This window comes from Bos javanicus, chromosome 4 (genome assembly GCF_032452875.1).
Source record: "Bos javanicus breed banteng chromosome 4, ARS-OSU_banteng_1.0, whole genome shotgun sequence".
Lineage (NCBI taxonomy): Eukaryota > Metazoa > Chordata > Mammalia > Artiodactyla > Bovidae > Bos > Bos javanicus.
Genome location: NC_083871.1, coordinates 6,439,369 through 6,453,236, shown reverse-complemented (window position 1 = coordinate 6,453,236; position 13,868 = coordinate 6,439,369). Strand labels below are relative to the sequence as shown.

Sequence of the window (13,868 nt, the reverse complement as noted above, 5' to 3'; positions counted from 1 at the left end):
AAAGGTAAGTAAGGCTAATGTAGGACATGTAAAAGATAAACCCATGCTTTGATTATAAATGTAAAATTTCTTTAAAAATTAGATATATTGATTTAACTGTAGTGTAATATATGTTCATTTTTTGCACTTTTCAGTTTACATTTGTACAGGTAACATGTTTTGTAGTTTATTATATCTATGAGGTAAAATATTTAAAATATATGAGAGAATACTTTAAAAAATATATTGCCTCTTCATTAACTGCTTTATTTATACCCTTTACTGAATATCATTTGCCCATAAAGTATCAACTTATGGAAAAATTGAAAAATAAATGAGCACAGTTTTCCTGAGCAGTGCTGAAGAAACTATCATGGAGGTTTTACTAACAAATCTGTTTAATTGTTTTTCCTGAGAATTACATTATAATGTGTATAGTGATACAGTGTGTTACCTAAGAATTAAATTATGCTGTATATAGTGATACAGTGGGTTAGAGTTCTAACTGTTGCCAAGCAACATGGGCTCTGTTTTTTGTTTTTTCTGTGCTGGTCCCTTACTTCCTTTACTGGAGAAAAAATATTTGCCTTAAAAAAAAAAAAAACTACTCTATTGGCATTGAGAAAGCCAAATCAATAACTCTATTAGTTTAACGAGTCTTCAGTTATTAAAAATAGTTTTTTAGTTAAAGAGAAAGAAGCCATCAGAAGCAATTAATATACTGTCAATCCACAATTTTAAAGTGAGAGGCCATGGATACATATTCACAGCTCATACCTGGAAAGATAAGTATCTCTGAAGGATCCTTCCTTTCAAGAACAAAGGCTGTTGAGAACATAGATTACCCCCACTACTGTGCTCTCTTAAGAAAACTGAACATGCCTTTTGTGAAAGGAGTTGAGGACAGACATGACTATGGCAGAATGGAGAAGAAATGCAACCCTACTTTTCTTAAATTTCACCCTTATCCCCCTTCAGTCCTGCCGGACTATCATTTACACTATCCATATCCCCCGCCGTATGGGCCAGATTATCCATTATTTCCACTTCGGGATGATGTACCCTTACAAGACCCCTGTTCAGGGCTTTTGAGCCCTGGTGGTGATGCTGACCTAAAGCCTGGCGTTGGCAGGACCATACCAAGCCTAGTAGATTTCAGTGATGTGAAACCTCAACATCGAGTTCCCAGGCCAGACACAGGATTTCAGACGACATTAAAAAGGAAAACAATTTTATTGGAAGAACTGAAACAGGACAGAAGGTGGAATTCCAGGGCAGTACCAGACATTTCCATCAGAGCAAGACTTGGAGGTAAATGAAGTGATACGGGCTTTGTAATTTTTAAAACTTTCAAATGACAGAAGAGCATGGATCTAAGATTCATTCAGTACTTAGCAGTTCATTTGACATAAAATTGTAAAGAACCAAATAAGGAATTCTTATTTTTAAATTACAGACTGTAAGGAAAATGTAGTAAGAATGATAAGCTTTTTATAAACCTGTTTGTAAAAAAAAAAAATGGTTTTCAAAAAGTGCATTCATTGGTGTAAGTGACAAACACAAAGTGTATATCAGATAACTTATTCTAAACATACAGATAACCTAATTTTGCCACAAAGGAATATATTTAACTCTGATAATTGCGTATCATGCCACCTTATCTGTTTCCCTTGGAAAAAATAACTTAGCTGATGATTATCAAAAAGTTTACGCAGGCTGAAATGCAGTGAGAAAGTAGCTGAAAGAAAATTTGAGGGTCTGGTAAGAACCAAAGCTGAAGAAAGGCAACCCCTGCATAAATTACTCCACAACAACCCTGGAGGCAGAATTGATGACAGTTACTGACAGCTGCACCTTATGGATTCTCTGTAAGACCCCCAGAGAGTGTCACAAGCCTGGTCCAGAAGTGCTGAGAAACACTTTCGGAGAAAAACCATGGGCAGTGTTCCTGTATGGAATGTGTCTGACAGGCAGGGAGTGAAAAGAGATTAACACGTTTGAGTTTCTGGGAAAGGAAATGGCTGGCTGCTATAGCAAGAGATGCTGAGCCTTAGGCTAGCCTTCCGGGGCTGCGCCCACTTCCCTGCTCCTCTGGAGCACCCAACCACAGACCAGAGGCCTAGGGAGGCTGTGTGGAGAAACTGTGACATCACCATTTTTCGCAGCAGTGGGTACTCAACGATTCCTGCCGCTCCTCCATGAAGAGAAGCCATAGGCACTTGGGACTGGGAAGGGAATAAGGGTAAAGGCTAAAGGTAGTAGCAGTGCAAAGCCCCACAAGGTAGTGGTCCCAAGCTACTCCCTCTGGATGCCAACTTTTAAATGAGATAAGAGTACTTTAGTGAGAGAGAAGTGCAGGGTAATAGTTACACTTTTAATGTGCACTACAGTTGGGGCCTCAGCAGCTAAGCTTGGGGACATTCCTTAGTTTGGAATTTTCATGTAAATAATGCACACAAGGTTCACTACCTTTTTTAAGAATTATTTTTGTTGTTGTTCAGACACTTGGTCATGTTTGACTCTACAACCCCGTGGACTAAAGCCCACCAGGTCCCTCTGTCCATAGGATTTCCCAGGCAAGAATACTAGCATGGGTTGCCATTACCTTCTCCAGCAGATCTTCCCGACCAGAGACTGAACCCACAATTCTTTACCACTGAACCACCAGGGAGGTCAATTATTTTTCTATAATTCATTGGAAATACCATCTAGGGTAATAAGATATTACAAGAAACAAATGCACTTCACACTGAAGGAACCACTGATGAGTTCATGTCAATCTCACAGCCATAGTACATTTTCACTGATTCTGCACTAGTGACCCAATTCTGTGTCAAGAAAGGAGCTTGAGTTCAGTCTTCTGCTAATGTTTCAATGTATAATAAAAAAGTCATTGTCAAGGACACTTCTTTAAAGGAATCAAAATTATTTTTCATTGTCCTATTTTAGACAAGTATGTCACCTTGCTGGTAAGCAGAAAATCGCAGCCTAGTGTAATTTTTAAGAACATTATTGTTGGTTTTTTGGGAGGTGACTTTTTCAAAGAGTGAACTGTCAAAACATTCCAGCACATTAGAGGTTGAAGGAATAATTTGTTAAGGCTAACCTATGACTAACATAGGGTTAACAGACGTGCACTGAGAACCAAGCATAGAGGTCATCTAGCCTCTATGTCACTGCTTAGATCAGTACAACAGAATTCAGAAGATAGGCTCTAGAGTCACACTATCTGCACTCAGATCCTGGCAGAAAGCTTACTTGCACTATAGCCCAGGAGCCATTGCTCATCTCCGTGCCTGTGTATCCTTATTTGTAAAACTGATATACTAGTTATACTTTATAAATCAATAGCAAGGGCTATTTAATGTTATTCACGTAAAAATATCTGACAGGAATGAAACAATAACATTTGTTAGATGTTAGAAAGTTAAGCAAAGTTCAGAATTTTCAGTTCCTTTGTATTTAAATTTTTTTATAAAATTGTAAGAACTGAATTAGCTAAGATAGGCAAAGGACTTAGCAAAATTCATGGAACCCGGTAAAGCATTTAATTAATAGTAGCTGTTACTAGCTTTTAACAGTTCAAAGAACAATCAAAGTTTAGGGATTGCATTCAATATAATTTGTCCTGTGCTTTCAAAGATGTTGTGGCTTCTGGAAATAATCATTAATTATAAATAATAAGTACTTTCAGATTTTAGCCAACCTAATACACATAATTTCTGATACATTCTGATAAAGAAGAATATCTTATCAGACTTAATTATATCACATTCCAGTGGGATTTCTTAGATATCAAAACAAGATCCTGAAAGGTTATATTGCTGATTTTTTATCCTATTTTAACCTTATCTAGACATCTAACTTTGTTCAGTTGTTTTTTTGTACCTGGTTCCATCCTGTCATGGGAGCCACACCTCCATGGCCTTATCCAAACCTAATTACTTCCCAAAGGCCCCACCTCCAAATATCATCATATTGTTGATGATATGATGCATCATAAGAGCTGCACCATGAATTTGGGGGTACACAAGCCTTCCCTCAATCACCATCTAAACCGTTTTTAAGTGTGTAGTTCATCGATATTAAGCACATTATTGTACAGCCGTTAGAACTGTTGATCTTCAGAATTTTTCATCTTGCAGAACTGAAATCTATGTCCGTTGAACACAACTCCATACCATCCCCATTCTCACCCGCTAGCAATCAGTTTACTTTCTGTCTCTGAATTTGACCACTTTACCTACCTCATATGAGAAAATTATACAGTACAGACCTGTTTATATTTTTTGTTTCCTTATGATTCAATCTTGGTAGGTCATGTGTTTTTAGGAAATTTGTCCATTTCATGCAGATTATAAAGTTATTTGGTATACAACTGTTGATAGTACTTTCTTATAATCCTTTTTATTTCTATAAAATTGTTGGTTCAAAATCTCAGAAGTTCCTCAGGTGAAATACAGAACTGAACCTGTACTCAAAAGGCAAAGAGGAAGAGGCAGACATCCCAGATGGGTGGGTGGCAGGTTAAATGAGCAGAGAAATTATTTATGGTGCTTGTCATAGGTGCCTCAAGATGAGTAGATCTCCACACCTGCCTGCCAGAATCTTAAAGTCTACATAGAAGACTTGACAGGGCTCAATCATGTACACTGTGGCCTCAACAACCATACTCTAGTCTCTGCGTTGTATCCTTGAAACAGCTCCAACTGGGAACAGTGGACAGAGTATACATTCTATGGACAGGGGAGGGGACGAGGAGCCTTGGATTGCCTGAGTTCAGCTCATGGGCCAGTGGGTGGTCACAGCCTCTCAATGACCTCCTCGGACAAACATCAGCTGTCATGTCCCCTCTTTCATTTGTAATTTTAGTTATCTAAGTCTTCTTTCTTTTTCTCTGAGTCGGCCCAGCTAAATGCTTATCAATTTTGTTGATTTTTTTCAAGAACCAACTCTTGCTGTCATTGATTTTCCCTATTATTTTTCTATTCTCTATTCTATCTCTGACTTAATCTTTATTATTTTGTTTTCTTCTGGCTTTGATTTAGTTTCTTCTTTTGATAGTTTTTTTAAGGTGTAAGTTGAGGTAGTTGATTTGAGATCTATTTCTTTTTTAATATAAGCATTTATATACCTATAAGTTTTCCTCTTAGCATTACTTTTGTTGAATCCCATAACTTCTGTTGTATTTTAGTTTTCATATGTCTCAAGATAGTTTTTAATTTTCCATGTTATTTCTTCTTTGACCCATTGGTGTTTTAGGGGTGTGGTGTTTAATTTTCATATATCAATGTTTAATTTTATTTCACTTTATTGTTTTCTGGTTGTGATCAGAAAATATAGTTTGCATGCTTTTGGTCCTTTTAAATTTACCAAGACTTGCTTTGTCACCTACAGTATAGACTAGAGAATGTTCCATATGCACCTGAGCAAAATGTGTATTCTGCTTGGGTGTTCTGTTGGTTAGAGTGTTCTGTATATGTCTGTTGGATCAAATTATTGTTCAAGTCCTCTATTTCCTTATTGACCTTTGTTTGGCTGTTCTATTTGTTATTGAAAGTAGAGTTCTAAAGTCTTCAACTATTATTGTACAGTTGTTTCCTCCCTTCAAGTCTGTCAATATTTGCATCATATATTTTGAAGGTCCAATGTTTGGTTTATAGAAATAAAATAAAGAATAGAAAAATAGTAAAAAAAAAATACATAAATAAACTAAACCTAAATTTGGTTATTTGAAAATGTCAACATAATTCACCTACCTTTTGCTATATTGAGAGAGAAAATTTATGGAAAATAACTTACAAAGGGTATTGTGTGTGTGTGTGTGTGTGTGTGTGTATTAAAGACCTAGTGTAACCGTTAGAGGAGAGATAACACATGAATTTAAAAAATACTTAGAATAGCCCTCAAATCTTTCTTGTAATGTTTTGGTTTCCTTAAAGGCAGCATATTGTAGAAATACTTTATAATAAAAATAAAGCCTATAGGAGAATAGTGTTCATGATAGACTCTTCCGGACTCATATAATTTTGGGTTACACAGAAAACCCATTCAATGTAAAAAAAAAAAATCACAATTTTGAACATGTTAAATATCTAATAAATGAGGAAGTACCATAGTGCTTTCCTTGACAAAAGACTTAGATATGTATTTGGTAGCATGAAGTGAGACTGTGGGTTTTGAAGGAGAGGAGTGTAATAGCTGTTCCCAAAAGTGCTTTTGGCAACGCACCGCCTTCTGATGTGTGCTTGCTAACTCTCTTACCATGAAATGAGGTCTGTTTCCTTCTCACCTTGACTCTGGACTTGGACATGTGAGTGGCTTTTACCAATAAGATATTAGCAAGTGTGATGCAAGTGGAAGCTTGGTAAGTACTTACACATTGAGATTGGTCCTTTTGGGATTCTTCCCCTGAAGTTTCAGTCACTATTTTGGGAGAGACCCAATCTAGATCCATAGTAAAAAAATAACAGGCACTGGTCTTCAGGCCCAGCCTAGCTCATAGCTAATAGTCAACACCAACCTGCCAGCCATGTGAGTGAGGTCATTTTGGACCTTTCCAGCTATCGAAGCTATGCCATATCACATAGCTTCAGAATCCCAGGAGATGATGAATGGTTGTTTACATGACCAGGTTTGGCGGTGTTTGTTGTGCAGCAGTAGATCCTGAAACAGAAAAAGAAAGGGCATCATCATACTTAGATGCAAGTGTGATGTCCTGAGGTGTTAATACAGTGTAGCCATAATTCATTGCCCTGTTTACTTCTGCTGCTGCTGCTAAGTCGCTTCAGTCATGTCCGACTCTGTGCGATCCCATAGACGGCAGCCCACGAGGTTCCCCCATCCCTGGGATTCTCCAGGCAAGAACACTGGAGTGGATTGCCACTTCCTTCTCCACTGTTTACTTCTACTCTGGCTTAAAATCAGAATTTTAGTTTTCTTGTTTTTCTATTTTCTTTTGTTTTTTTCTAAGCATCTGGTAAAAATGGCTTCAAATCAGAGGATACCAAAAAGTGCCACGTGTCTGCTGTTGGCATGAGAATCTTCTGGAGGATTTTCTTTGGCCAGCTGAGTCACAGAATTATCATTCTCAAAGCTGAAATGATTGTGGAAATTAGCACTGCCTCTTGGCCTCTCGCCTCTGCCTCTGTATTAATTTCTCTTGCCACTGTAACAAACTGCCACAGACTTAGCAGCTTTAAATGAAACACATTTATTACTCACAAGTTTGTGGGTCAGAAGCCTCTCTGTTCTTTGTTTGAGATCCAACGATGCCACAGTCCAGGTATACTCTTTGTTTATATCTAGAGAGTCTGGGGGAAATCTGCTTTGGGGTTTATTCCAGTTGTGCAGAATTCAGTCCCTGACATCTGAGGCACCCGTTTCCTTGCTCTTTGATGTCCAAGGGACACACTGTGCTCCTGGAGCCCTCTCACATGGCCAGCTCCATCTTCACAGTCAGCAGTGCTGTTAAAGGCCTTCTCACATGCTGCTCTCTGACTTCCCTCAGGATCCACTGCTGCTGCTACTGCTAAGTCGCTTCAGTCACGTCCGACTCTGTGCGACCCCATAGACGGCAGCCCACCAGGCTCCTCCGTCCCTGGAATTCTCCAGGCAAGAACACTGGAGTGGGTTTCCATTTCCTTCTCCAGTGCATGAAAGTGAAAAGTCAAAGTGAAGTTGCTCAGTCGTGTCTGACTCTTAGCGACCCCATGGAGCCTACTGGAACCTACTGGGCTCCTCTGTCCATGGGATTTTCCAGGCAAGAGTACTGGAGTGGGGTGCCATTGCCTTCTCCACAGAGGGTCCCAATTCTCTGGCCCTCCATTGCCACTTCTCTTTTCAGATTCTGTCCTGAGTTCCTTGGTTAAATACTGACTGAATCTTCATCATCATTATGAAAATGATATTACTTCCATGGGTACTAATAATGTTATAGCTCCTAATTGATAATTCATAAAGTTGTAAATAAAGGTGTGAACTTCATGCCGATTTGCCAGTTCCTTTAAATACAGTTGTAGTTTTTACAACTGTGACAGCAGTCATTAAAGGTGAGGAAAATAAGACTCAGAGGAGGTCAAATAATTCATGAGGTCACACTGGCATCTTAGCCAGGAAGTATATATGTTATTAAGCCCTAAGAATTGCAGCCCTCTCTTATAGAGCTCCACCAGATTGGTATCAATGGTAACCATGGTACTCCTGTGTTATCCCAAACCCCTCTAACTATGTTTAAACATCTATGTACTGTCCATCTAGCCCCACATTTAACATTTTAGTTTCATCATCTGCTAAGTTAGATTAATTTATGGGGTTTCAAAGGTAAACAGTTGAAAAGTTGAAAGTGAAAGTTGCTCGGTCGTTTCTGACTGCAACCCCATGCACTGTACAGTCCTTGGAATTCTCCAGGCCAGAATACTAAAGTGGGTAATCGTTCTCTTCTCCAGGGGATCTTCCCAACCCAGGGATTGAACCCAGGTCTCCTGCATTGCAAGTAGATTCTTTACCAGCTGAGCCACCAGGGAAGGCCAAGTATACTGGAGTGGGTAGCCTGTCTCTTCTGCAGGCGATCTTCCTGACCCAGGAATTGAACCAGGGTCTCCTGCATTGTAGACGGATTCTTTACCAGCTGAACTCCCAGGGAAGCCCCAAGCTAAAAAGTAGAGGACCAAATTAGAAGCTCCCATACAGTAGGAAAAGGATTTCTGTGGTACAAGCATTATCTACACCTACACTAGTCTCCTGTCCAAACCAGAGTAATTTGCAAAGTTATCAGTCTCTCTGATTAAGGACTTTGTAATGGCCATCTCTCTGAAGGTTAAGTCCAAGACTTTCATGTCCTGACTTTGGCTGACCTCTTTTGTTTATCTTCTACCACTCGCTGGCTGCTGTTCCAACATGTAGCTATACCCAACCTTCAGTAATTTCTCATAAGAGTTTTGATATTGCTCAACATGTCTAGCCTGCCATCACACATACTGTTCCTCTGTCTGGAATGACTCTACTTCTGCCACTTCCGTTGTTAACCGAGTTGTAATCAATTGTCAAATGAAGTCAGGTCTTTTGTCGGAAAGATGTTCCTAACTTCCTGCAATCTGGCTGGATTAGATGTCCCTCCTCTGCACTCCCTCAGCACTCAGAGCTCAACTGTTATTAGAGTTAACACATTATACTGCATTACCTACTTGACATGTCTGTTTTTCCATTTGTTCATGAGCACCTAAAAACCAGGAAACCTGTTTTCCATCTTTAAATATTCATCCTCTTTCATTTATAGGGCAGTAAATATTTGTTGAAGACAGCTTTTATATTTGCTAGTCTCTTATCATTAGGTTGAATTATCTACATAGTAAACTCCTTTGTGTCACCACCATCTCCAGCATGTCTTACATGCACATACACAGATTAATAGTACCCAAGAGATCTCTTACAATAATAAGTAATAAGTATCCAATAATTGTACACTATTATCATTATACTAAAATACAAATTTCAGGGCTGTTCTGTTCTCAATGAGAAAAGTTTTTAGATAACCCATTGAAAAATAAACACCACCTGAGTTCAGCTTTCTAGTAGAAAACAGTTCTGGTGGAAAAATAAATTTCTATTGCATTTTGTTTGTATGTATTTCATATGTATGTACCCAAACCACATACATTTTTGTTTTCAGGTTGGACGAGCCCACTGAAAGTTACTCCTTCCCAACCTCATCATGGAGAACACTCAATAAATCACCCATATATATTTGATGAGGAAGCAACATGTACAGTAAGAATTTCTTACTAGATGGGTTATGTAATATTTGTAATCAACTTATTTCATTGTGTATTTGAGATTTTATGTCCTGTAAACAAATAGCTATCATACTGAATCGTAAGAGAGAAATATTGTTGATAGCATTTAAAATGATACAAATGAACTTATTTACAAAGCAGAAACAAACTCACGGACTTAAATAACTAACAAACATATGGTTGCTAGAGGGTAAGGGTAGGGAGAGGGATAGTTTGGGATTGACATTTACATGCTGTTATATTTAAAATGGATAAATAACAAGGACCTATTGTATAACACAGGGAACTCTGCTCAGTATTTTGTAATAACCTAAATGGGAAAAGAATTAGAAGAAGAATGGTACATGTATAATGGAATCACTTTGCTATATACCTGAAACTATCACAGCATTGTTAGTCAACTAGCATATAAGTTTTTTTTTTTTTTTTTTTTTTTTTAAATAGCTACCATTTATAAAGTACTCCTTCCTTACCTGTCAGGCCCTGTGCAGAAGTTCACAGTCACTGTAGAGTCTCATTGTCTGTGCATCCCTACAGCAACACTATGGAAGAGTAGTGAGTAGTGGATGATGGTATGTTCAACCCAGGCCCCCTCTGCTGGCAAGCGCACCCTCCCCAGTAGCAGCAGGCAGTGGACACTACGTGTCTGACGGCCACCAGCTAGACGATACACCCTCCCTCATGACCACTCAGACTTGCTAGTGACTGACTTCCTTGAAGAAAGAATAAAGCTATACTTCAGCTGAAACCACATTCCCATCAGTGTCCTTTCCTTGTTGTATCCTACACTTCACCTGGAGCACTCCTACCATGTATTAATTTAAAAAAAAAAAAAAAGTGTGTTTCAGTTCCTGCTTCTAGACAAGACAATGTGTTTATCTCATATTATTTGAGAAAGCTGAAACCCAGTGATGTAAAACAACTGACTTGACCACAAAGATAAAGTCAAACTTTAAGGCTGGATATATTTCTGAATCTTCCTATGTGGATTTAATAGACTCTAATTACTTGGAGACTCCTCCAGAGATACATAGATATGACATGTTTTCTTTTTTTTAAGCAGCTTTACTGAGGTTTATTTTACAAAACATAAAACTTGCCCATTTGAAGTATTCAATTCGGTGGGGTTTTTCTTTGGCTCTCCACTGAATTGTACAACCATTACTACAGTCTAATTTTTGAACATTTTCATCACCACCACCCCCCAAAAAACATGTCTATTAGCAGTAAAGTTATGGATATCTTCAAGGAATCTATTTCCATTTTTGTAACTCTTGTATTTATTCCTTCCTAAAGTTGATCTGCCTAAATTTATCTGTAGTTTCTCAAGTTGATTTCTCCTTTTCCCACCTCTCCCTTTGCTTTTTCTAATTCTACCACAAAGAGAAACGGAGCATACCTCCCACAGGTCATCAGGTACACTAGGGTGTATGGCCATGGAATAAAAAGGTTACTCAAAATGTATGTCACCTGTGTCTCCTTTACTCAAGATACCATCCACCATGCCAGGACTTCATGTCTATTCTTGTCTGCATTTTTTTCTATAAGAAAATCGTGGCATTAAAATGGGGGAGATTTTCCCTGTTTTGAACTATTCTAAATTCAGATGAAATGGAGAATTTGATTTCAGTAGTAAGGAGAATTTGTATTTGTTAATTTTGTTTATTCCATCTCCAGACTCTTGAAAGAATCCATTGCTCCTTCTGATAAGTCCTGTGAGAGCTTGGAAAGGGGACATTATTATTGAAGGCACTGATGCTTTTTTTTCCCCCATCGAAGGCTGTAAATTTATGGCAAGGCTATATGCTTTACCTAGCTATCAATTTTAGAATTAGAATTCTGAAGTTCTTGTCATGCAAAAACTCATAAAGCATACTTATTTAAATTTAAGCATAGAGTTGTATGTCAAGATAAATCTTGATATTTTCCTACCAGTAATGGAAGCTAACTAAGTAACATGGGACAATATTTCCAATGGAAATAACTAGATTAATATTTACTTTTTTAACATCAAAAAGCTAATGGAGAGAAATTGCTGAACCAATGAAAGGTTAGAAACTTTAAAATGTAAGCCAGCACTTAGGGTCACTTTGGCCTGATAGGAATTTGCTGCTCTGAAAGGGGAAACTACTCTTAACTGAACATTTGCTAGTCTCATATAGGTATAAGTCATCAAAAATTAGAATTGATCTTTGAAAACCACCCACTATTTTGAGCTAAATGCCTGAAGGCTGGCACCTTAAAGGTAAGGGTAGATCAATAGTAAAAAAAAAAAAAAAAAACTACAACTGGCTTCAGAATAAATGAGAAAACTTTAAGTCTTTAACCAGTGTTAAAGTGACCCAAGATTGCTATCATTTCCAGGCAGATACAAAGAAAACTTATTTGGAGGAAAATAATATACTAATTACTAAGCCTTAAATTATTTCTGTCAATAACTTTTAAAATATAGTGTTTAATACACAATCAACTGTAACCAAACACAAAAAGAGAATGAACACCATGAGTGAGAACCAGAAAAAAATGAGAAAAAAACAAAAAGACTCACAAATTGATTATGAACATTGGAAGTAGCACAAAATGTTTGAAAAGAAAAAGAAATGAGCTAACACTTTAGTAAACAAGTTGGAAATTGTGAAATGCAAAGTTCAAAAATTGAGGAAAATGTAGTTTCAGAACTGGAAAATAAAACAGAGAACATAAATGGATCCTGTAGTGAATCAGACATGGTTAGAGAACTGGAGAACAGTAGATAAAAGAGAGGAAACTACTCTTGATGCACAAATTTATAAAAAGATGGAAAATACCAAATTGTTTACTTTTATGGGAAAGTAAAAAACATAGAAAATACAGTGAAAAAGAACATATGTTTATTTGGAATCCCAGATGTGTAAAAGACTAGTATAGAAGCAATATATGAAGATACAATTATTATACCCACTGCTGTTTATTTCTGGAGTTCCCTGGGGCATCCCCTCACAGTGTCTGCTGTACATTAAGGGTTAGTTATGGTTCCATACAGAATGCCAAACATGACAGCAGAAGCTGTCGGTGTCAGCCAATAAACATGGCAGCAAAGTCTTAAAGACAAAGCATGGGAGACACAAAAGTGGAAAGAAGTAGAGAGTTTTTGAAAGTTTTTTCTTCATATTGTTTACAGTAATCGTATTGTTTAAAAATCTGAGCATTAGTTGTTAACTTTTGTTAGGTCTTGTTCAACATGAAGAAGCTCTAGGAAATGAAACATTCATGATGATGGTGATGGAAGATCTTAATGGAATGATGCTCAAGTATTAGCACATAAAGAGGTCTCCTTCAGTGTCATCAATCTTGTCATAGAATCTAAGAAATTAGATCCAGAGTCATTAGTAGAAGTATCCATTGAATCAGATTCCAAGAACACCAAAGATGAAGTCAAAGAGCAAATTTAATCACTTCTTTATGAAATAGTACACGCAAAACATTCAGAAAACAGAAGTAGAAAGAAGATGCACCCGCAAAAGAATAGCTAGTAGAAAATGAATGTTTATTAGGAAATGATGTAGATTATGTAAAGTTGAGGACCTGGAAACTGAAACAGTTCATAAAGAAATTGAAGATACATAACATAGAAGTGTTATCTTACAAGACTAATCAGGAAATGGAAGAGATTGTGTATTTGAGAAAAATCCAGTTTCCAGTGAAAGACTGTGCATGATACCAAGGATGTGATACACCAAGATGACGATGGACACTAATAGGGATCACCAGAAAGTGAAGAGGCATAATTTCAGACCCTGTTAGCTATCTTCTTAAGAACAATAAGAAATGACAGATTTCAGAAATTTTGCACTAAAACTAGAAGAGGACCAGTCTTAGGCACACATCACTCACCAATTTTATCAATAATTAGCCATGGGAAACAAGTTAATTGTGACAGATCTTATAAATTGCTGAAAAGCTCACAATCTAAAATATTTTAAATGAATTGTAATTTAGAATGCTTTTTAGAAATTGAAAAAATGATCTGATTTTGTATTTTTCCATGCCTCATTTTTAACAGTAGATCCCATTGGTTTTACTTGTTCGTTCCATCTCTCAGTTCAGTTCAGTTCA

General features: G+C 37.4%; 1 protein-coding gene across 2 annotated transcripts in view; it reads left to right on the top strand.

Annotated features, from left to right (window-relative positions):
• The first annotated feature begins 498 nt into the window (after window positions 1-498).
• The window catches only part of SPMIP7 (sperm microtubule inner protein 7), a 64,977-nt gene continuing 51,607 nt past the window's right edge, over window positions 499-13,868 (top strand). For both annotated transcript variants that reach the window (XR_009735766.1, XM_061413353.1), the window contains exons 1-2: window positions 499-1,290; window positions 9,650-9,747. Coding sequence is in view for 1 of the 2 variants with exons in the window: in XM_061413353.1 (XP_061269337.1) it covers window positions 732-1,290; window positions 9,650-9,747 (657 nt within the window). In the remaining variant the exon portion in view is untranslated. The remainder of the gene's footprint in view (window positions 1,291-9,649; window positions 9,748-13,868) is intronic.